The sequence below is a fragment of the Ictalurus punctatus genome, chromosome 22 (assembly GCF_001660625.3).
Source record: "Ictalurus punctatus breed USDA103 chromosome 22, Coco_2.0, whole genome shotgun sequence".
NCBI lineage: Eukaryota > Metazoa > Chordata > Actinopteri > Siluriformes > Ictaluridae > Ictalurus > Ictalurus punctatus.
In genome coordinates, this window is record NC_030437.2 from 8,214,313 (window position 1) to 8,237,278 (window position 22,966).

General features: G+C 36.6%; 1 protein-coding gene across 2 annotated transcripts; it reads right to left on the minus strand.

Annotated features, from left to right (window-relative positions):
- Window positions 1-10: 10 nt before the first annotated feature.
- ptgs1 (prostaglandin-endoperoxide synthase 1) lies at window positions 11-22,150 on the minus strand. 2 transcript variants are annotated; one of them, XM_017452400.3, is made up of 11 exons: window positions 21,839-22,150; window positions 21,668-21,760; window positions 19,830-19,946; window positions 13,093-13,233; window positions 11,158-11,301; window positions 10,817-10,998; window positions 10,561-10,644; window positions 8,624-8,870; window positions 7,339-7,625; window positions 4,353-4,500; window positions 11-3,656 (listed from the first exon to the last, which is right to left on the minus strand). In XM_017452400.3, the coding sequence occupies exons 1-11, from the start codon at window positions 21,843-21,845 to the stop codon at window positions 3,304-3,306; spliced, it is 1,803 nt and encodes a 600-aa protein (XP_017307889.1). In that variant the 5' UTR covers window positions 21,846-22,150; the 3' UTR covers window positions 11-3,303. The 2 variants fall into 2 exon arrangements, with proteins under 2 accessions (XP_017307889.1, XP_017307888.1); XM_017452399.3 differs by having other exon boundaries at window positions 21,668-21,763.
- Window positions 22,151-22,966: the final 816 nt, after the last annotated feature.

A 22,966-nucleotide genomic window follows, 5' to 3' on the forward strand; every position in this document is an offset into this window, starting at 1 on the left:
AAGAAGTCTGTTAGTTATTCAGGAAAGACCATTTTTTATTAATGAAATTACCCATCAGTCTATCCATTTCAGGAAAAGCCTTTTGTTCTAAAAACTCACAACTGAGTAATTGAAAAATTAGAATAGCAAACAAAAACAACAAACAAATCCAGAAACAAGGCATAATAATAATCATATGTTGTCATAAATTGTTAATTTTCAAATCATATTCTATTTTTCAGTTGAATAATCATGAGTAGATTCTCATTCTTTATTCATAATTGCAGCAGTTAAAAAACGAGGAGTTTCAACAAATTATTACCTCTGATTAATTAATCTTAAGCCAGTGCTTCAGAAAATCAACAGTTATTGTAACAAACAAGCCTCAGTTTCAGTATCAGTTATCACACATCAAAAAACACCTTTCAATTTCCAACACCTTTACACATTGACAAGGTGCTTTAGTGCATGACTGGGCAGAACACTGATTGCAGGTTACCGGAATCATTGAAACAATTTTCATATTAATGACATTACATTTAACTTGTTATTTGCCAATACTGCGCATGGATCGAAAATTCCGCTTGTCAACATCATTGATTAATGTCTGTTTGAAAGCTGTCCAAGACAGCACTGCTTTTTTTTTTATATATATATATACTTTTCTCAAACCCAAACACTCTCAAGCCTTTTACCGAGAAAGTCTGGATTTTACTTTATCAAAATAAAAACAAACAAACAAACAAACAAACAAACAAAAACCATCATAAGCCTTGTTATTCAAAGGGCATATACACACATTGGCCAATTTAATAAATATGCACCTGCTTATTCATGTATTTATCTAATCAGCCAATCATGTGGCAGCACTACAATCCATAAAATCATATAGATACAGGTGAAGAGCTTAACCATTGGGGTAGTTGTTGGTACCAGACAGGTCAGTAGAGAATGGTCAGACTTGTTTTGAGTAGCAATTCAAATAACTATTCTTTACAACTGTGGTGAATAGAAAAGCATCTCAATGCACACAAGTCAAATATTGAGGCAGAAGACAACACTAAGTTCCACTTTTCAGCCACAAATAGGAATCTGAAGCAACTGAAACTACTGTCTAGTTTTGTTGCGCACACTGTAGGCTCAGGTTCCTGTTATTGTCTGACAGGCATGAAACCCAGTATGGTTTTCTGCTGTTGTAACCTGCCTATATTATTTTATTCATTGCTGCTACATGATTGGATAACTGCATGTATGTGCAGGGGTAAACCTGTTAAAGTGATCTGTGAGTGTATGACACAATGGACTACCACTACAAAGGAATATAGATGTTATGCTGCTGCTTCAGGGTGATATTAGCACCTTACAAAGATTGTACTGTGCTAGAGCATTAGGGATTCTGGTCCTAAGATCATGTTCTTTTATGCCCAAGTGTCATTACAATACATTACATAGTGTCTGATATGTAAACATTTATCACTGTTCAGTTTTCCGTTGCATAGCTTTGCTGTGAGAAATTCATTAATGTCACAGGGAGTACAGAGAAAGGTATTTTAACATTTTACCTTTTGCTGAAAAGATGTCTATCCCTCACTAGGTTGCTCACACTCTATAAATATGTAGTTTTGTCAGAGGACCTTGTAATTGGTGAAAATAAAATTACATATTTTTACACATGTAGATGTTACAAATATTTTACTTATTTGTGCCCTTTTTACTAACATTAACCTAATTAAAAGGCACTTTGAAGTTCCCTGGGGCTTATTCAATGAGCCTTCTGCAAGTAGAGACATGCGCCTAATTTATATAATGACATTCAGCCCAGTGTACTAATTATAGCAGGTATCAATACAGTAGTTAAAAATAATTACAGTGTGGGGAAAAAGTATTGAACATGTCAACATATTTTTCAGGAAATATATTTCCAGTTATGCTATTCACATGAAATTTTCACCAGACATCAGTATTAACTGAAGAAATCTGGCAATATAAAGAATTCACAACATTAAACTCCATAAATAAAGTTGTGTGTAATAAAGTGGAATGACACAGAAAAAAGTATTGAACACGCTAAGAAAAAGCAGTTTTCCAAGGAGAGGTAAGGCAAGGAACCAGCTGAAATCCGTAAGTAATTATACCCCCTATCTGTGCAAATTAATATCAGCTAGGTTAGTAAATTGATGGTCAATAAAAAGGCTTTTCGTTACCAAGGTGTCACACAAAAAACTTCTCAAGATGGGTAAAAGCAAAGAGATCTCCCAAGACCTTCGCAACCTTATTGTTGCAAAACATGTTGATGGAATTGGATACAGACGTATTTTAAAACTTCTGAATCTTCCAGTAAGCACCACTGGGGCCATTATCCACAAGTGGAGGCAACATCACTCCGTCATCAACCTGCCACGCACAGACTCATTACTAAAGAAAAGGCATGTTGAGGCTCGTTTAAAGTTTGCTACAACTTATTTGGACAAGCCTATGAAATACTGAGAGAGTGTAGTCTGGTCAGACGAGAGCAAAATTGAACTTTTTGGCTGTCAGACTACACACAATGTTTGGAGAAGAAATGGCACTGCACATCACCCTTAAAACATTATACCAACAGTGAAGTTGGAGGTGGAAGCATCATGGTGTGGGGCTGTTTTACATCACATGGTACTGGTAGATTTCATATAATTGAAGGAATGATGAATGGAGCCCTTAACCAGGAGATTCTTGAGATTTATCTGCCGTTCACCAGGATGATGAAAATGAGACATGCGTTCACCTTCCAGCAGGACAATGATCCAAAGCATACAGCAAAGGAAACTCTCAATTGGTTTCAGAGAAAAAAATCAAGGTGTTAGAATGGCCCAGTCAATCATCTGACTTGAATCCAATTAGACAAGATTTAAAAACAATATGTTTAGAAGAATGGGCCAAAATCACACCTGAATACTGCGGCCCATTAATTTCTTCATACAAGAAGCGTCTTGAAGCTGTCATTACAAACAAAGTCTTATTCACTAAGTATTAAATAAATTGCAGTTAGCATTTTCAATGCTTTTTTCGTGTTATTCCTCTTTATTACACATAACTTCATTTATGGACTTTAATGTTTGGATTTTTTAAGTCAGTAGTGATGTCTGATGAAAATTTCATGTGAATTGCCTCATTGGAAATATATTTCCTGAAAAAAAATGTTGCCATGTTCAATACTTATTTTCACAACTGTATGTTGTTAATGTAATAACATAAGTCAGCCAACTGTGTAAACAAATATTTACTGCAGCATCCCAGACAACCTGGTTCGAGCATCTAAAAACTCTCTCTCATCTCTATTTTTGGCTACAATTCAGCATGAGTGTCACCTGATTTTTTCTGCTGATAACCTGGCGGGGGAACATGGAAGGATACATAAGGACACCACTTAGTATTGAGACAAACCAGTCTTTGAAGAGTAGCAGAGTTGACAATATCAAAGCCAATCTGACCTCCAAAAGTGCTGGGCTTCCAGTATTCAGGTGAACATATGGGGTTTCCCATAAGACCTTTTAGGGAAAATGGCGCCCCCATTTCTACCATGCTCTGTCCGAATATGGCATCAGGCCGTGTCTTCTCTAGCAATAAAGCAGGATAAAATTCCATAGCATCAATCTCTCCATAGAGCTCTTCCAACTCACGGGCGATCTCCTTGTCAGCTAAAACAAAACAAAAAAAGATAAAATGACTTTCCAACACAAGGTAAGAAAAGCAGTGTAAGAGTGTAAAATTATGAGGACTTGATATTTATTTGCAATTCAATTAATTTTTTTTACGGGGGGGGGGGGGGGGGGTAATACTTATGTAGTCAAATGATATAACCTATAAAAAGATGGAGCTTAAAGTTGCTGCTGCTCAAATGCTTAATTTTAATACATAAGCTTTAATTGTAAATATTATTCTCCTTAAGACCAAAATATGCTGAAGATGCTGAGTAGCAAGCTGAAGGCTTTGATCACTCATTTCCTGAAATGTCATGTTCAGTAGTTATTTATGTCACTACTATTTGGCTGTGTATTATGAGACTAAAAACAGTATAACTCAATTTTACCATGGAAATTTATATTTTCATGTTGTATGCAACAAAACAATTTCTTGTAAATAAAAAAATAAATAAAAAACAGACTTTGGATAAAAATTAGATTAAAATTCTAATTTAATAGATTAAAAAGTATTAAAGGGAAGTCATATCATCCACTTTTAAAATTTAATGTGTTGTGCTAACTGGGACACCATAACAGGGGAATAGAACAGATACATATTAAGTGAAACCATGTCGTAATATGAGTTATATTACATGTTAAATGTTACTCTCTTGATATAAATTACAAGCACATAGGTATATATGCAAATACCTGCAAATTCATGGAATGATTTGTATGGTTTCAGGTTAAATCTTTTGCGGTACTCATTAAATGGCTGTAGCCGAAGTTGCCTAGATTCTTTAATGACTCCTTCAGCTACTCTGGCCACTATATGTGGAATATTACGGCCACCTCCAATCTGAAAACACAAACACACACACACACACACACACACACACACAGCGCTTGTCAGTAAGGAGTGTCTCCATCACAATGTCAGAAACTGCATGTCAATAACTGATAAGTCAACAACTCTTTCACTTTGGTAAACAAATTTGTTTTGTTTAAGGAAACTGTCCCATTTCTGTCCCTATGATGCCATTATTCTTTTGTGCTTTTATTGAATCGATTTGATCTTTTTCCTTTAGTGTCTTGGTTTGGGAATCTACCTTTAAAAAGTCAAATTGTTAAATGCTCTGTTTGTCTTTGTAAAAAAGTGCGTCAAGATGTATGAACTACAGACCGACTCATCCACTGCAGACATACTTGTACAAAGTTGTAGATACAGTCATGTGAAAAAAATAAAATATGTCCCATGGGAATTGCTTTTGTTTTTTTTTTTTGACATATCTGGACAAGCAAACAATTGATCCTTTGAAACAGTGCCTATTAATGAAGGTGTTACACTATCAAATGATAAATAAACAAAAAACTCAAACCCTTGCAACTGGAAGAACAGTGAATGGACAAAATCTCCAGCAAGTCTGGTGGACAATTATGCAAAATGACTATAAGAAGTTAAAGGGGGCAATACTAGCTTTGAAGGCCAAGGGTGTACTTCTTTTTCCACAGAAGAATATCACTATTGATATTTCTGTTGAATAAATGATTGAAAAAGCTAATTTTCCTTTTCAAGCATATCAATGTCATTAACAGGCACTGTTTCAAAGAGGATCAAATACTTGCTTGTCCAAATATGTCCAAAAAGCTAACAATTTCCATGGGGTGTACTTATTTTTCACATGACTGTATAACTGAAACTCAAATTTTAGTCAACTAAAATAAACAATAATGATTAAAATTATGTTGCCTCCAGGTCAGGCTCACTGCTGAATTGAGAAAAAATGTACCACTTTTCTTTACTCCCCAAAGTGGAGATATAATATTGTGATTATTGTCAGATATTGGTACTGGCATTAATATCACTACTCTCTTGGGACAATATTGTGTTCTCCCTCTTGTCAGGAAATTGTACGTTTGAATTCCGAAGATGCCATAGCCATCCTTGGCTTGAAGCCAAAGTAGCAAAATTGGCCATGCTTTCTGGGTTGGAGGGATTGCATGTCCTCTCTCTCCTGTCATTCACAGTGACAGTAGCTAATTGTGACCATCTGTGAGCCCACGTATGCGGAAGAGGGTAGATGTGTTAGTCTTCACCCTCCCTAGTTGGTAGTTTTTATATGATATGGGAGAGCTGGTTGGATGAGAATTAGCAGGTGACTAAACTGGGGAGAAAAAAAACCCTGAATATATAAGGTTGTATATCCTCAGTGTTCTCTCTTGATAATTAGTAACAGCATAATGAACTATGATTATTTTTAACTGCATAGTCGGTTTTGCTGAAAAACCTTCTACCTGTTTATTTGATGATTTGAATTATTATCATATATTATGTTACATGGCCACTTTAAGTTGCTTATCACTGTTAGTCCTATAGTAAAGGTGTTGTAATCCAGTTTTGAAGAATACTTACACAAAACTGTGTGTACATTCTCATAGCTATTACTGTAATAGATGTGGGAAAGTGTATGTCTTTCGCTATACACTAAAGACATATAGGGCTGAGGTCAAAAGATGACTATGAGACGATAGATCAGAATTTTCATTATATTATATAATATATTTTTTTCATTAATATTTATATTTTGATCTCAACCACAAATGACTTCAATGTATAGCAAAAACAAAAGAGATGGCCTTGCCGTCCAATACTTTTGGAGTGGACTGTATATAACCATGCACTTTACATTTGTTTCTATGTGAAATATAAATAATTAATTTAATATACGGTTTCATTCAAAATTATTCAAGCCCGACTGCAAATCAGGTTTACTGTCAAAATTTACAGAATTTCAGCTGTAAATTTAGCATCCTTTTTCTGCCCTGTCCAGGTATTTAATGAATTTTGTGCCCCTAGCCAGTTCAGGTATTTCATATGTTCCAGCTCAAGCACACCTGGTGCAACTAATGAAGCCCTTGATTAGTTTCATCAGGTGTGTTGAGACAACACTTGTTTTGCATATTTGTGCTGTTATGAGGGATTCTATTCAGGGGGTTGAATAATTTTGAAAGTGGAGAAATCATTATAAGTTGCATTTTCAGTTGAATTTGGGGAAACCACTTGAAACATTCATTGTGTTGAACTATTTCAATTGCTTTTGTTTGATTTGTTCATTGCAAACAGCTGAAAGTCTGTACATTTTGACAATAAACCTGATTTGCAATGGGGGTTGAATCATTTTGATTGCAACTGTACTTACAAATGAGTTTATATTATTACTATATAGATGCCCCAAAATACTTTCCATTACTGCACAATTCAATATTTGTTGTTCTTAACATTCTACAATGTTAAGAGCAGTTGAAACTTCCATAAGTAGGTTTGCTATAGTGTCTAGCACTATGTGAAATTGACTATAGCACCCCATTGCCCATGATCACTGAACAGGAAGGCATTGTGGTCAGGTCAGGGAAATACATTAAGCATGTAGCAGTCTGGGTTCCCGCGGTCTATTTCATAAATAATAACACTTTTCAAATAAGCAAAAGACAGCCTTCCTGTTCTAGACTAATCAACATTACACCAGTCACACTGAAACCAACCACAATGCCCAACATAATTTAGAGTGCGCTGTTTGTTGGTTAAACCAATGCTACAATACCTGACTCAATCAAAAAAGCTCAGTCAACCTTCTTAAAATGAAAAATAATGATCAAAGAGTTGTTTCCTCAAGGTCAAAAGAGATGCAAATATCACCTGTCCTGCTGGCTGAGTTGAGAAAGCCTGCACCAGTTTCTCCACTCCATAGTGAGTCAGAATGGAGGTGTTGAACATGAACCCATCATAGGAGATCTCACTTCCATCAATGAAGAAGCTGTTGGGCATGAGTGGATGCCAGTGATAAAGGTGATTAAACTCCACGGCAATGCGGTTCTGGTACTGGAATTTGGAGCTGAAGAGCAGGGATGGATCAAACTTCAGCTTTAGATGGTAGCCACTTAGGTGCTGTACATAATCCTCAATCACTATTCGGATAGTCTCACCTGGAAAGAAAGCAATTGAGCAAATTTAATGGACCAAATAAAGGTTATCAGGTATGTTCTTGTGTAGCTCTCGCATCAGGTTTCTCAATAGTGTTTAGACCAGTGGTTCTCAAACCTGTCCTGACCCGCACTGCACATTTTGTATGTCTCCCTAGTTTGTTTGTAGTTAACACTGCTTCCACTTACTAACGTTATATATTTGTGAAGGTAAAACAGTCGGAGAATGAATGAGCCCCCATTATTCATCAGTGGAAATAGACAGCGTTTAAAAAGAAATCTGTAGCAAATTATTCATCGTTGATTTTTGGCACTATGTAAAATTATAGCTCAGGATTCTTGTTGAATCTGTTAGCACAGTTGGTCTGACAACAGCTTTTTCCCATTTTAGATGCATTTTTTCTGTGTTTTCGAAGAAGTCACACTGTGCACTAATGCTGCCGCTCAGTCTTTTTGCCACTAAGTGGGCGTGACCAAGGCAACTTCCGGCTAACGTGACATCACATGCATACCCTCTACTGAGCAAAATCGAGAAAAGCAAGCAAATCAAATGAACAGTGGCTTATATCTCTCACATAGCAACATTTTTTAAATTGGTTGTCACTCAAAAAAATGTATTAATAATTTAATGGAATTTAAAATTTATCAAGCTGTGAATGTGGACTTCATGAGGATTGAACATTGGTTGAACAGCTGATATACAGTACATGGTATATCATGGGATACTGTTAAAAAATATAGTTAAAATAATATATAAAAATAACTATAAATATAGTTATAGATAAAATAGAAATTTAAACACATTTATTTGTATTAAATGAACTATATGTGCTTAACTCATCTCTGACTATGGCGCTAACTTTGTGATTGCTATTTTCACAAAATATTACTATTCGATACTTTGAAAGCACTATACTTTTTTACTTTTCATAGAATCCATTTCTGGTTCATGTTTGTTTCCAGATTAACAGAAAAACAGAAAAAATGTGCTGCAACTTAACCTATAATAATAAGTCTGGTGGTCTGAAAGAGTTGCTCATCTCCCCAGGTGGGATGCTCTTTCTTTAGGATGTCACACACACGGTTGTGTTCACGCAGCCACAGGGTGGCGTACATGCTTAAGCCTGGCAACAGGCCAAACACCTCCTGCCCAATAGCCATTTGCTTTTCTGGTGGAACTGATGGAGGGTAGTTCATGTTCACGTTGGTCTCTGCCACTGTAGGTGGGTACATCTCCCCATTGACGATCTGTAAACACACAGGACATCAACAGTGAAACAGCAATGGAAATGCACCAGTGAAATTATAACAGCCGATTTTCCTTTTCTTCCCTTTACACATAATGACTGTAACATCCATGTTCCTCTCCTAGATATATACAGTACTGTGCAGAAGTTTTAAGCACCCTATTTTTTTTAGTACAAACTTTGTTATAGATTTTTTCTTAATTTTTAAAAAAATTACTCACGGCTGTGCAGCAATGCACAGCTCCAATCACATCATCATGTTCGCTGATGACACAACTATGGTGGGTCTCATCAGCAAAAACAACAAGTCAGCATACAGAGAGAGGAGGTGCAGCAGCTAATGGACTGGTGCAGAGCCAACAATCTGTCTCTTAATGTGAACAAAATGAAAGAGATGGTTGTTGACTTCAGGAGATTACGGCGCGACCACTCTGAACATTTACAGCTCCTCCGTGGAGATCGGTAAAGAAGCATTCAGGCCCTCACAGCCAGACTGTGTAACTGTTTCTTCCCCCAAACCATCAGACTCCTCAATACTCAGAGACTGGACTGACACACACACACACACACACACACACATACACACACACACGCACACACACACTCTCTGAACTGAACACCATCCCACTTCCACTGCAATGTTTGAACATTCCTGCATTAACTCTATTGCATTTTTGTTGCTACTGGACTTATAAAAATATAGCATTTAATTTATTGTCACCTTATACACTTTACCTGGCTGCTACTGCAATAACTGCTATGTCCATATTTGGTATAAGCTAATCTGTTGAATAATAGGTCGTAGCATGTTTACATTTCTACCATTTTTAAATTATATTGTTACTCTTTGGCACCTATCTTTTGCACTACCGGTTATATCGGACACTTCCACACTAGAACTGTGTACTGTTCGGTGCAACACTGTCACTTACTGTGCCTATTGTCCTCTTTTAGTAGTACTGCACTGTCTTGTGTTGTTAGCACACGTTTGCACGTGCATTATATTAAAAAATGTTTAGTTCTTATTTAGTTCTGTGTCATCTCATGTGGTTAGTGTCTTGTTTTATGTAGCACCATGGTCCTGGAAGAATGCTGTTTCGTTTCACGGTGTACTCTACCAGCCGTATATGGTTGAAATGACAATAAAGCCACTTGAACTTGAACAAATTGTACCCGAGACTACTATTTTTTTTTTTTTGTCACACCAAATATATACTTTGTTTCATTTACTACTCTTTATGGTATTTTTTTTATGTAGAAACATTTAATTTCATTATTTTGAAGGCATCTTTGCTCTACAGCATTTCTTTGCATGTGCCTAAAAAGTCTACACGGTACTTTACCAACCTACTAAACCTGTAAATGAGCCATTTCTAACTAGAGGAGGGAAACGGAAAACATTAGACTAGAAACCTTCTTTCATCCTTCTTAACTTTTGATATATATCTGTGAGGTTATGCAATTTTAATCTCTAGACCTCAGAAGGAAGTGTAACCATGCCCTCAGATTTCACAGAAAGTGGGGCATGCTATTAGAAAAAAAAAACCACTCTCTTGATGATAATCTCTGCAAGATGTGCCTATATCAACTAAGACTAGATGATAACCTAATAAGGAGATTTAACAGCAACAACAAAAAAAATATTAAGCAGATTTAAGAACCTGTCAGACATTTCACATCAATAGCGGTACCTGGTACTTCAGCTTCCCATCTTTGAGAAGTCTAAGACTCAGCTGGCGTTCAAGGTTATCTCCATAAATATGTCCAGCATCCACCTATGTATAAAACCAAATGTCAGAGTCAGTTTTTTACTCATTTTCAGTATAATTACGTGGGCAGATTTTAGACTAGAAGACAGTGTTTTCCCAAAATGGTTTCCAAATAACTAATTGTGAATGTTTTCTTAGCCAATCTAATATTCTCCCCAGATCTTCTGTAAGAACTCACCCCGTGGCCTAGACCTTTGGTAAAGCCAAGCCCCATCCGATTGTGTGTTTTGAAGAACTGGTGAGTGAAGTGCTGAGCGAAAAAGCCAAACATTAAATTTGTACCCTGGGGGTCTGGCCTGAATTCCCGCCTCAATAAAAACTTTTCCACCAACAGTTTGGGATCTGGAAGCTCAATTTTTCCTGCAGAGGGATGAAACATTAGCCATAACAGCTGGGGAAAGAATTAAGCTGGGACAGCAAAGATAAAAAAAAACAACAACAAAAAAAAAAACTAACAAAAAAAACACCTCAGTTTTAAAGTTACTTTTTTAAATTTGAAAGTATTTAAATTGATGTAACCTTTGGCACCCATAGGTGTTGGGCAGTCCAGTGGCACTGGAGGCAGAATTCGGGTGTAATAAGTGATATTGGAATATGATTCCCAGTTCAGGTAGCCATACTTGGAGTTATAGGTAGGAGGGCTGGGAATAAGGTCTGATCGCACTGTGATAGGAGACAGGGTTATAACAATGAGAATATTGTCTAAAAAAATCACACATGTCTAACAATTCTCTGATTTCTCTGAATTTTTTTGCAAACCTCCCTCTTTGTTTCTGCTGTATGCTGCCATTGTTCTCTTGTTTCAATATACATTGGAGGGTTGAAGACTGTTTGCAGCGTATTTTGGATCTTGCTATTGTCTTGCAGTAAGGTCAGACTCAGACATTGTAAATGGTGTAAGTTTTCGATTTTTCTTTTTTTGTGTGTGTGTGTGTGTGTGTGTGTGTGTGTGTGTGTGTGTGTGTGTGTGTGTGTGTGTGTGTGATTTTGTGAGCAGATGTGTACAGATGTGCAAGTGAACTAATGAAAATTTCACTCACTCACTGTAATGCCTTTTTCACTGGGCTGACTTGACATAATATATGTATACAGTTCTGAAAGGGTAGTGGAGAGTGAATGCATAAAGGCTTATGTGCCAAAAACCCTTGGCAGCAGTAGAGAGATTGAGGAATTTGAAGACTTTCTACGGACAACATGAGTTATCATAGCAGCAGGGTCTTGAAAAACACTGAACTACATTAGAGCATTAAAACATCAAGTGAAATATTGCATATCTTAAGGTTAATTCCAATACAAATTGCCATGCATTAGTATGAGAGTCTTTGAAAATAATAATTCTCACACTAAAGTGCATGTGAGCAGAGGAATGGGGCAACTATTGGAGGGATTTTTTACGGGAAGTGATAAAGCAAGATTTATTCACAGACAGAGGCTGAGTAAATATTAGCAGGATGTTCTGTCTGTTGAGATTTTCTCAACAGATGTGTAGCACAGAACAAAAAAATGAGTAGTCTACTACCTAAATTCATTTCATGCATATTTGCTTCTTGTGTATACATAGGCCCCTTCATTGTTGATGTCCTAAGTGCAGTTGTGTGGTCTTCTACTTAAATACCCCCTACTCTGGATAGTACTATCATAACTTCTGGCCAGTTCTCCCTTTTTAAGCCCCCAAAATTTTAACTTACAGTGTCAGAGCACACAGGAGCAATAAATGCTGCATAATGCACAAACAGATTATGAGAAAAAGCTGAATCTGCATTTCTCGGTATTAGTGTTATGTTTCATGTTTAGATTGTGTTAGATTTTGCACACAACTGTAAGCAGCTGCACACATGGGAAGCCAACACCCTTCAGTTCTCAGCTCTTTTACACTTCAGTTATCTCAGCTCCTCCTCTTCTCATGGTACGCTGCTTTGTTATTAGAAGCTAAATCACCCTTAAATAGGATGAACTGCACATCCTTGATATCAGAAGAACTTGCAAATTCATAATATAAAACAGTTGCAGAATTACTGATATGTTTCTATGTATGTGGCCCTGATCTTGATTTAACCACATAAATAAATGGGGTAAACCAGATTCTGGGCTACACAAATGATCACTGACGAAGGACATGACTAAGCTCTGACTTTTGCAAATATTTATCTTGGGCACTTCACGGAAAGCTGGACTGGTGTCCATCATCTGTGAAACATCTGTCCACTGTAACTCAAACAGCCTATAATGAAGATTTTTCTCATAGGTTATACTGTATATAGTCAACTGGAAAATGGATAAATAGCCTTCATCAAAAACAATTTAAACATTTAACGTGTTTAAATATTCTGCATTTAATGACATCAGAATATCCTTGTACACCAGGAGGTGTAATCCATCTAAAAGGGTATACTGGTTATTTCGTACAGAAGGAAAGAGAAGAAGGTCAATAGTTTTATGTTTTGGACAACTGACCTGTAAGGACCTTATACATGATCCACTCCCTCAGGAAGGTATTATTTATAAGGCTCCATAACCAGTAAAAATGGGTCAGGATGTAGTGGACGACATCAGGACTTGGCTTCATGAGCTCATAGACTCTGGACCAGAACTCAGCTATAAGGATGACAAGAAAAATATATATATCTGTTAAGATATACACAGGCCTGTAGTGTGGTAATTAATCTAATACTGTACATAAGTAGTTGTATTTACTGTAATTTGCTTCAAATTGACTGAACTTTCATGTGACGGCCTGAGGTCTGAGTCAAGCTCTTAAACAACAGGAACATGTAAACGGAAGCTAGTCATGTCTATGGTGAAAAGACGGACTACTGTATGCTGTATTAATACTAATCCTGTAATAATAACAAACAAAACAGCAATTTAAAGTTAAAATACAAGAAGAATTATATTACAAATACACCCAGTCTGTGCTGGTTGCTCTTAATTCAATCAAATTATTTACTAAATCACTTAATAACTATTGTAAAATAATAATGTCTTTATTCATATTAGGAAGCCCATTTAGAGGTAGAATTACAAATTTGTTTTAATCAAAATTAAAGTACTTTGACAAGTTTTGTTACTTTTCTTAATGTTTAATAAATTATTTAGTTATGGCTAGGCTATAAAGTTTACTTACACATTCATATACTATAAAAACATGCATTTTACATTATTTATACATTGATGTCGCATCACCTCTTAAGTATGTACACAGTTTCATTCGAAATGATTCAACCCCCATTGCAAATCAGGTTTATTGTCAAAATTTACAGACTTTCAGTTGTTTGCAATGAACAAATCAATCAAAAGCAAGTGAAATAGTTCAACACAATGAATGCTTCAAGTGGTTTCCCCAAATTCAACTGAAAACGCAACTTATAATGACTTCTCCAGTCTCAAAATTATTCAACTCCCTGAAAAGAATCCCTAATAACAGCACAAATATGCAAAACAGGTGTTGTCTCAAGCTCACCTGATGCAACTAATCAAGTGCTTCATCTGCTTTTATGTTAACAAAAGGACTAAATACAATCGCCAGAAATAAACAGCTAACCATATGCTATAAACGAACTACACCAGGGTCGCACGACTTCAACGTCACCATCACCAAGCTTCCAACTTTTCCAAACTTTCCAAAACATTTTCCATAATACAGATTGACTCTGTGGATTTTGGGAATTGTGCACAGCATACCTGAAACAGTTTATCTGCAAAGTTTTTTCCTGTTCAGCATGATGACGTTTAACGTCTCCGACAACATCTGTAGTCCTATTTAGCAACGTGTTAGCATCACGATTTACCCTCATGTAAGCAATGTAGCTCACAGCGCACTTCCGGGTTTTTTTAGCGACTTTCTACATGTGCATTTGTTATGATTTCTGTCCTGTCTCCACCCCTGTATTGTCATTGGTTGTTCCCTTATGTGTCATCATAACTCTCAGCTGTTTTGTGTTCACCTTTAATTACGTTTGTCATTTATATCCCTCGCGTCTCTTTGTTCGACGCAAAGTACTGTATGAGTTTTCCGTGTACCAAGTTTTTGTTCATAGTTTTGATCTTATTCTCGACCTCATAGTTTGATTCTTGTTTAGCCTTGTTTATGCCCGTTTGCCAATCGCCTGACCTTTTGCCTGTTTTTGACCACGCTATTGTCTCACATTTTGGATTTGTCTACCTCTCTTCAATAAAGATCTTATCTGCACTTGCATCCGTCTTAAACCCTCATTACATGACAGTTAGCAACCGCCTTTTCCAATACACGTAAATGCTTTTTAAAAAACCATGAGTGGGGTATTACTGGCATATTTTATGTCGTAGAATATAACGAGCTTGTGTTCACCACAGACATTATTCCAGGCTTTTAACCAAAATACCATTTAAAAAAACCCATTGATTTGGAACGATGGAACCGAAGGGAGAAAATGCTAACTAGTTTCTGGGTTTTGGCATTAAAAAATGACGTCATCCGTGCACCTCTCTATGGTGACTGGCTGTAAGTTTGGAAGCGCTTGTTTTGATATTCAGCGGAGTTTTCTATGAGAGGAGGACGAACTTTAAACGTCAATATCGCAGTCGATCATGTTCATGTAATCACGGGCAGTCAAAATTGTAATCGAGATCAATGTTCGATTAATTGTGCAGCTCTAATATAAAGTAAGGTAAAAAAAACATTTTAAACATAAAGTTTAAAATACCAGCCCTGCAAGCCTACAAGTGTAGGATAGACCAATAGTGGATTTTACCGATACGGATAACTAAGTTGGCCAGTACCTGCGAATAACTGATTAATCAACTAATAAATTTTATACTGATTGAAAACATAACACTCAAAGTAAAATACTGCTGAAATTTACAAAAAATAAACACTACTGACTGTACCATGAAAATGTACTGTACTTTTCTAAATGAATTAAATATATAAATATTTATCTATATTATTAATAAATATTAAAGTAAAGACAAGATATACATCCACACTAAACCAAAAAGTAACACTCCAAATAACATAAAAATAGAGACACCCTAAATCTATCAAAAAACACTTCAAATAACACAACAAAATTTTCAGCGTTAGTTTTTATTTCACCTCTAGAGGCCACTTTCGTTCTGTATAATGACAGTGGAGCCCTTATCAGCCGCTCCGCAACCGGGAAAAACTATCGGTGTGGATTTTTGCAGATAACTGATAGTTCGCCGATTAATCAGCAAAACCGATCGGTCGAACTCCAATTCAAATATTAGTAAGAATCATTATAGTACTCTACATGAAAAAGGATTGGCTTACAAAGATATTGGCATTTGATATATGCTAGAATTATGGAGTCTGCAATCTGTACCTGCTTTGGTTTCAATAACCCTAACCCTTGCCCCAGCCCCTGCGTGTATTTGTGTAATACAGTGGGGAAAATAAGTATTGGTATTAACATAAAAGTACTTTTTTTTTAATTCTGTAAATATATTTCCAATGAGGCTGTTCACATGAAATTTTCACCAGACATCACTATTAACTCAAGAAATCTGGAAATATAAAGAATTCACAACATTAAAGCACCATTGGGGCCATTATCCGCAAGTGGAAGCAACATCACTCCGTCATCAACCGGCCACACACAGGAGCGCCTCGCTAGATTTCTGACCAGGGAGTCAGAAGAATAGACAGAAGAGTAGCCCAAGAGCCAAGGACCACTCGGAAAAAGAGCTCCAGGAACACTTGCAGGCAGCAGGTACCATCGTCACAGAGAAAACAATAGGCAATGCACTCCACTGCTCACGCTCACCCCGCAAGACTCCATTACTAAAGAAAAGGCATGTCGAAGCTCGTTTAAAGTTTGCTACAACTCCTTTGGACAAGCCTATGAAATACTGAGAGAGTGTAGTCTGGTCAGACGAGAACAAAATTGAACTTTTTGGCTGTCATACTACACACCATGTTTGGACAAGAAATGGCACTTAAAACATTACACCAACAGTGAAGTTTGGAGGTGGAAGCATCATGGTGTGAGGCTGATTTTCATCGCATGGTACTGGCAAACTTCATATAATTGAAGGAACGATGAATGGAGCCCTTTATCAGGAGATTCTTGAGAAAAATCTGCTGCCATCCACCAGGATGATGAAGCTGAGACATGGGTGGACCTTCCAGCAGGACAACGATCCAAAACATACAGCAAAGGAAACTCTCAATTGGTTTCAGAGAAAAAAAATCAAGGTGTTAGAATGTCCCAGTTAATCCCCTGAATTGAATCCAATTGAACAAGATTTAAAGACAATATGTTTAGAAGAATGGGCCAAAATCACACCAGAATACCAATTAATTTCTTCATACAGGAAGCGTCTTGAAGCTGCCATCACAAACAAAGGCTTCTCCTCTAAGTATTAAATAAATTTCCTGTGTCATTCCACTTTATTGTTGTGAATTCTTTATATTTCCGGCTTTCTTGAGTTAATACTGATGTCCGGTGAAAATTTCATGTGAATAGCCTCATTGGAAATGTATGTGTGTGTGTGTGTGTGTGTGTGTGTGTGTGTGTGTGTGTTTGTGTGTGTGATATAAATTAGACTACATATAAAATAACTGGCTTCCAGTGTTATCTTCAAGAATTTTATATTTGGAAGCAATATGTCCTGACTTAACACTAACCCAAGTCCCAGTCTCCAAGCCTGGTATGATACCTCAGGTAATAATAATGTAATAATGCATGTTTAAGACAAATAACTTTTACCAAACATATATTTTGTCCCAGCCCATTATAACTACACTTTACCTTGAAAGATAATCATTAAAATACTTTATTCTGAATGAACACATTCACCCATATGAAATGTTCAACAGGAAGTTGCATCATCTGAACTTCCTGAAGATCACAGGAAGAAGAAAGTAAGTTTTCTCATTCTTTTTTCACCCCTATATTTTAAATAATATTGCAGTGTTGACTGATGAGATCACTTTGAGAACTCTTACACAAACTGTAGATTAAAAGTACATATTTAATTTAAAAATTTAATTGTGAGTAAATCTTTAGAATGTTCTTAATGACTTTATGCCATTATCATGGATGCTATCTAACAACATTTTTGTGTATTTGATAATTCTATACAAAAAATAAAAGCTGCTGCCATAGAATGGCTCTCTGCTTTAGGCATACTGCATTGGACCTGTACATTTTTGACTGAAAAACCTCCTAAGTTTTAACATTTCTGGTATTGCCAGTGCACTCACATTGGCACTGTAGTTCAACAAGCGCAAGGTACAAGGTGAAAATTATTTTCAAAGTAGCAAAGCCAATGTCATAGAATCCTATTTCTTAGGAAGCTTGAATCATTGAATCGATTCACTGGTTGTGTATTAAATTTAATTAAATTATTAGTAATTTACAAAACTCATTTTTTAATTGAACCAAATGATTTGGTCTCAACTAGAGATGCTAACTAAACTAAACTAAATTTCTCAGCCGATACCGATAAGCGATTATTCAGAGTGATATCAGCCGATAACCGATAGTTCTGACTTTTATACCTTCTTTTAAATTAATAATAATAAATTCCACAATTCTGAAAGAAATGCAAATAAAAATTTTCTTCTCTCCATTTCAACAAGTTGTTTCACAGTAACTGGACTCATAAACAGAAAACACATTACTCTAATTAGCATTAACACATGAACTAAATTCTGAAGATTGAAGTAAGATTATTAACTTATTGAATGTTATTAATTCATATTAACATTGACTGAATTCTAAAAAACTTCCTGTTAGTCTCACATTCACTCACGACAAACAAAAACATTTCTACTTCATCCCTGACATCAAACTGGTAATATATAGGCCTAATATAAACCTTTTTTGATGATATTAACACATATTAACATTAAATGCATATGAAACATGCTACTCTACAAATATATTTTTCTGTGCAATATATACTACTTTTTTGTCAACTCATCTTCTCTTAAATCTTTCAACGGTGCACTGGCCCTTTAATTCAGTGGTGAGGGCGAGCGGGTAGTTCGAACAGTGCGTAGGGTGTTGGGTGGGGCGGGGGCGAGTTGGGGGGAAATTAGACTTCACGCGGCTTCACTGCTGCAGTGTCCGGTGTAAAATTTTAGCAGTGCAGAGATTACAGATATTACAAACTGCAGTTTTGTCATCATTCCATTCAAGAGACATCGTCTTTGCACACAGCACGAAATCTATGTGTTTTCCTGCCCACTTTTGATTGACAGGATATAATCGGCCCTGATCATCGAATGTTTTTAAACTATTGGCGAAAACCGATAGTTGGAAAAATAGCTTTTATCGGCCGATACCGATTATCGGCTGATACATCGGTGCATCTCTACTCTCAACCCAAAAAAATCACAACCATCCTCCAGTGTAAGTAAAATCATGACTGTCTGAGCAGACTCTTAGAATATAAAATACAAGAATGAAAGTCATCCCCATCCTTTGATAATGGATAACCAACAGTTCCAGCTGTTACATAAAAATCCAGGGGAACAACCTAAAAAAACATTATCAGGTTTTACTGTGCTTAGAATACCTCTGGGACAACAGAATATTCCCAATATGTTCAGGAATTTCTATGGGCCCAAACAGATACTATTACCAAGTTCACTTATTGACCTACATAGGCACAGCTGCTATTATCTAGATTCTATCTCTAACACAACTAATCTGAAAATCTCACTATAAATCTCTGTGCACACTCTCCAACTTGATCTCACAGGAATTACAACTCATACCAAAAATGCTTAAGAACCCATTACATAGTTAGAAGATACTTTACACCATTGCCTTGGCAATCTCTTTCAGAGCAAATATTTTGCATTAAAAAAAAAACATTACAGACATATCAACTGCTAGACAATAACTGCTGGTAGGTTTAGCATTCTAAAACAAGGTAACCATTCATGATTAACTCCATTAACTATTCTTTTGCTAAACGAGTCAGTGTTTTACCCTGAGAGGTCGTCTAAATGTAATTAATAGCGATTTTACATGCAGATATTCACATGCTGATTTAGTTTGCTACAGACACTACATGTTCTGGGCCTAATATCTGTTCTGTTAAATTTCATCATTTTTGTTGAATATTTTGTTTTTGAACACATGTAGATAGATATTCTATAAGTTAATCCACCAAAACAGGATCTAAAAAAGGCCAAAAGAGGAACAGAGCACACAGGAAATCAAAGGTTTACTTACGGATAGTGCAGTTTTCTCCATAGTACCCAGTTCTGGTGCAGTCACACTGGTATCGGTCTAGTCCATATCTCATACAAATGCCCCGGTTCTGACAAGGGTAGTAGCAACAAGGATTCACTGCGAACAAAAGATAATATGACTTTTTTTAAGCAATTTCCAACTACAACCAGTGTCCTAGGAGTAATATTTTAAATCAGGATTTAAAATATAAAAAATGTATATAATGGCCAGTTTCATTAATTCAGTGTATAAAAAACATAAACTACTGTCCCGGCATTACCACTTTAACATCTAGAAAATGGTGCTATAGGCTTAACTGAACCTAATAAAGTTTTATGCCTCACATGGATCACTCTCGTCACTGTTTTATGACTTCCTCTCTCTGCTGTAATGATTGGCATAACCCGAAAATAGCAAAACCCCTAAATGAACTGTGGTTATATGCGTTACATAGGAGATAACCAGACTCTCCCTCAGTTTGTCTAAGTAGTTCCTCTCACCCATTCCCATGATCTCCTCTTGCGAAACTTTTCACAGGAACTCGGCTCTAGACATGTTCTTGGTGATAAGTGTTGCTAATTATTGCCCTTCTAAGTCTAAGTCTAGCAGCTAGTCTTGTGAATGAATTAAGAAGACACAGTTGCAAATTTCACATGTATTGGAAAAAAGCATGCATAATATATGCCTGCATAAAGCATGTATAATAAGCGTGCATTATAACAAATCAGTGATCAAGATAGTGCTATAGTAGGTGTTCAGTGAACTTTTTCGTTTCTCCCTCTCAGGAATTCTAACATTTTTCATTCATTCATAAATTAGTAAATATTCCATCCTGTATGGGTGCTGTGGATCTAGATCCTATCCAAGGAACACTGGGCATGATGAAGTAATAGTAGTGGATGGGATGCCCGGTACCATGCACACACATTCACATACACATTCACACCCAGGAGCCATTTTAGCATATCAAGTCCACCTACTGGAATGTTTCTGGCCATGTGATTGATGCGCACAAAGGAGTAAGATGCAGAGCACGATAGAGAGAGCGTTACCATATGTTCTTCTACAAGTAGCTTGCTATAGCATTATAGAGTGGGCAAATTTAATTTTTAAAAAAATCTCAAATCTTACATCCTGCAGCTTTAAAGCATATTACACATTAATAACTACAAATTACTTGCAAGTAGGAAAGTGTGGAATGTAAGACTGGACCTGCCGAGCCACAAGACTTACGGGTGCCTCACACCAATTGATAGAAAGGTTGAAAACCACCGTTACATTATTAGAACTTAAAGTTTCAAGCAGAACAGTTTCCAAACTAGAACACATGTAGGAAGCGAAGAACCCTTAACTATACAAAGAACCCCTTCAAGAACCTTTTTAAAGTGTTTAGGTGTTCATTCAACGCTATAGGGAGTTTGATGGGTGATTTGATATAGCAGTAAGGAAGTACGGATACTAGACAGATACTTATCATCTGAACCAGCTCACTCAAGACCAGACATGCTGTTTATGCCATGCATACCAAGAGAGGGTTAAAGACACAAGAATGAATTAGCTGTCTTTTCCTGTGCGACTGCATATGTGAGAGTCTGCTTTTATTCGCACACAATAACATTTCCTTGATTGAATTAATGCCTGCAGTGCTTTCATAAATAACTAGTAATAAAGGTGTCCCATTGCTGGGGATTTTTCTGTTTACATTATGTGTTTGTTTATTTGTTTCTTCATTGTGTCCAACGTGAAACAGCTGTTTGAAAGATTAGACCACTGATGCAAACTTGTTCTCTATAGCCTATACAGAAGATGTGGAAGTATCTTGCACTTGCGATGCTTACCACTTTTCATCAGTGACGGGTTTTCTTCCTCACCGATGCATAAAGTCCATTCCTGCACCAGAGTACACGACCACAGGAGGAGAAGACTGTTCACTGCTGCGGACGAAGCTCATGGGGGTTATTATATAAAAACAATACACTCAAAAACTGGGCCAGATTCTCAGCGCTTACCTTTCATTGTAGAGTAACAGGACGAAGAGGATTTTTAAAAAAATAATAAATCCGACACCCGAAACTTCTCTCAGTCCAAGTCCACTTTAAAGTCCAAGCGCAATTAATGCGTAAACATGCATGCGTTTGTTCTCAGCTGTGCGCTTTCTTTTCACTGCACGTTTGCTCACAGTGAGATGCTCAGCAATGTGTAAACCAGCTGTCAAATGCCAAAGGCAAAGATAAACGGAACTTCCCCCCAAGGTGAGAACCGCAGTACGCATACAGCAAGTTCACACTTCAACTGCACGCATAGACGGGATCCTGCTATTAAAGCGCGAGAGACGAGTGTCAGATTACAGGGGAGGCTCGAAATGAGGGCGTTTTTAGCGCCACCACGCGCCGGATCTTTGCCATTTCTTGCCCATGTTTTGCCCACCTGAAGTCATTACTGCAAAATAAATAAATAAATTTAAAAAATGTGCAGTTAAACTTTGTGATGCGAGTCAGTTATATATATATATATATATATATATATATATATATATATATATATATATATATATATATATATATATATCACTAATTGGTGCATTACACCTTTTAAGCAAGTCCATTTTAATCACCTTCACAAGATTTATATTCCCATTTGGAATTTATGGTGAAGTTATACCACTCGATTTGGTGTAAAGTAAGTACAATTTATGTGGTACTGTGGGACTAGACCAGAGACCTGACCTGTTCAGTGGTTGCATTATGTAGCCTAACACAATTTTTGTTCCTGGGTAGATGTTGTTGTCTAATTGTTATGCCTCAAAAGTATATAAAATGGATATTAATGCCCTCAAACTTTGTGTGTGTGTGTGTGTGTGTGTGTGTGTGTGTGTGTGTGTGTGTGTGTGCGTGTGTGTGTGTGTGACCAGGACATATTTTGGAATGTGTCTATTTTTACTGAGAAAACTGGAGAATTTGCATCCTTCCATTCATATAAAGTCAGAAAAAAACAACATATTTTAAAATTGACCTGTTTTTAATTGGAAAACTGTATTTATCTAGGCTACTGTAAGTTACATCCATGACTGATCTTGAGTCTAAGAGAACCAGACATGTTTTTCGTATGAACACAGCAGTAGCAAGAGCACAACAGCA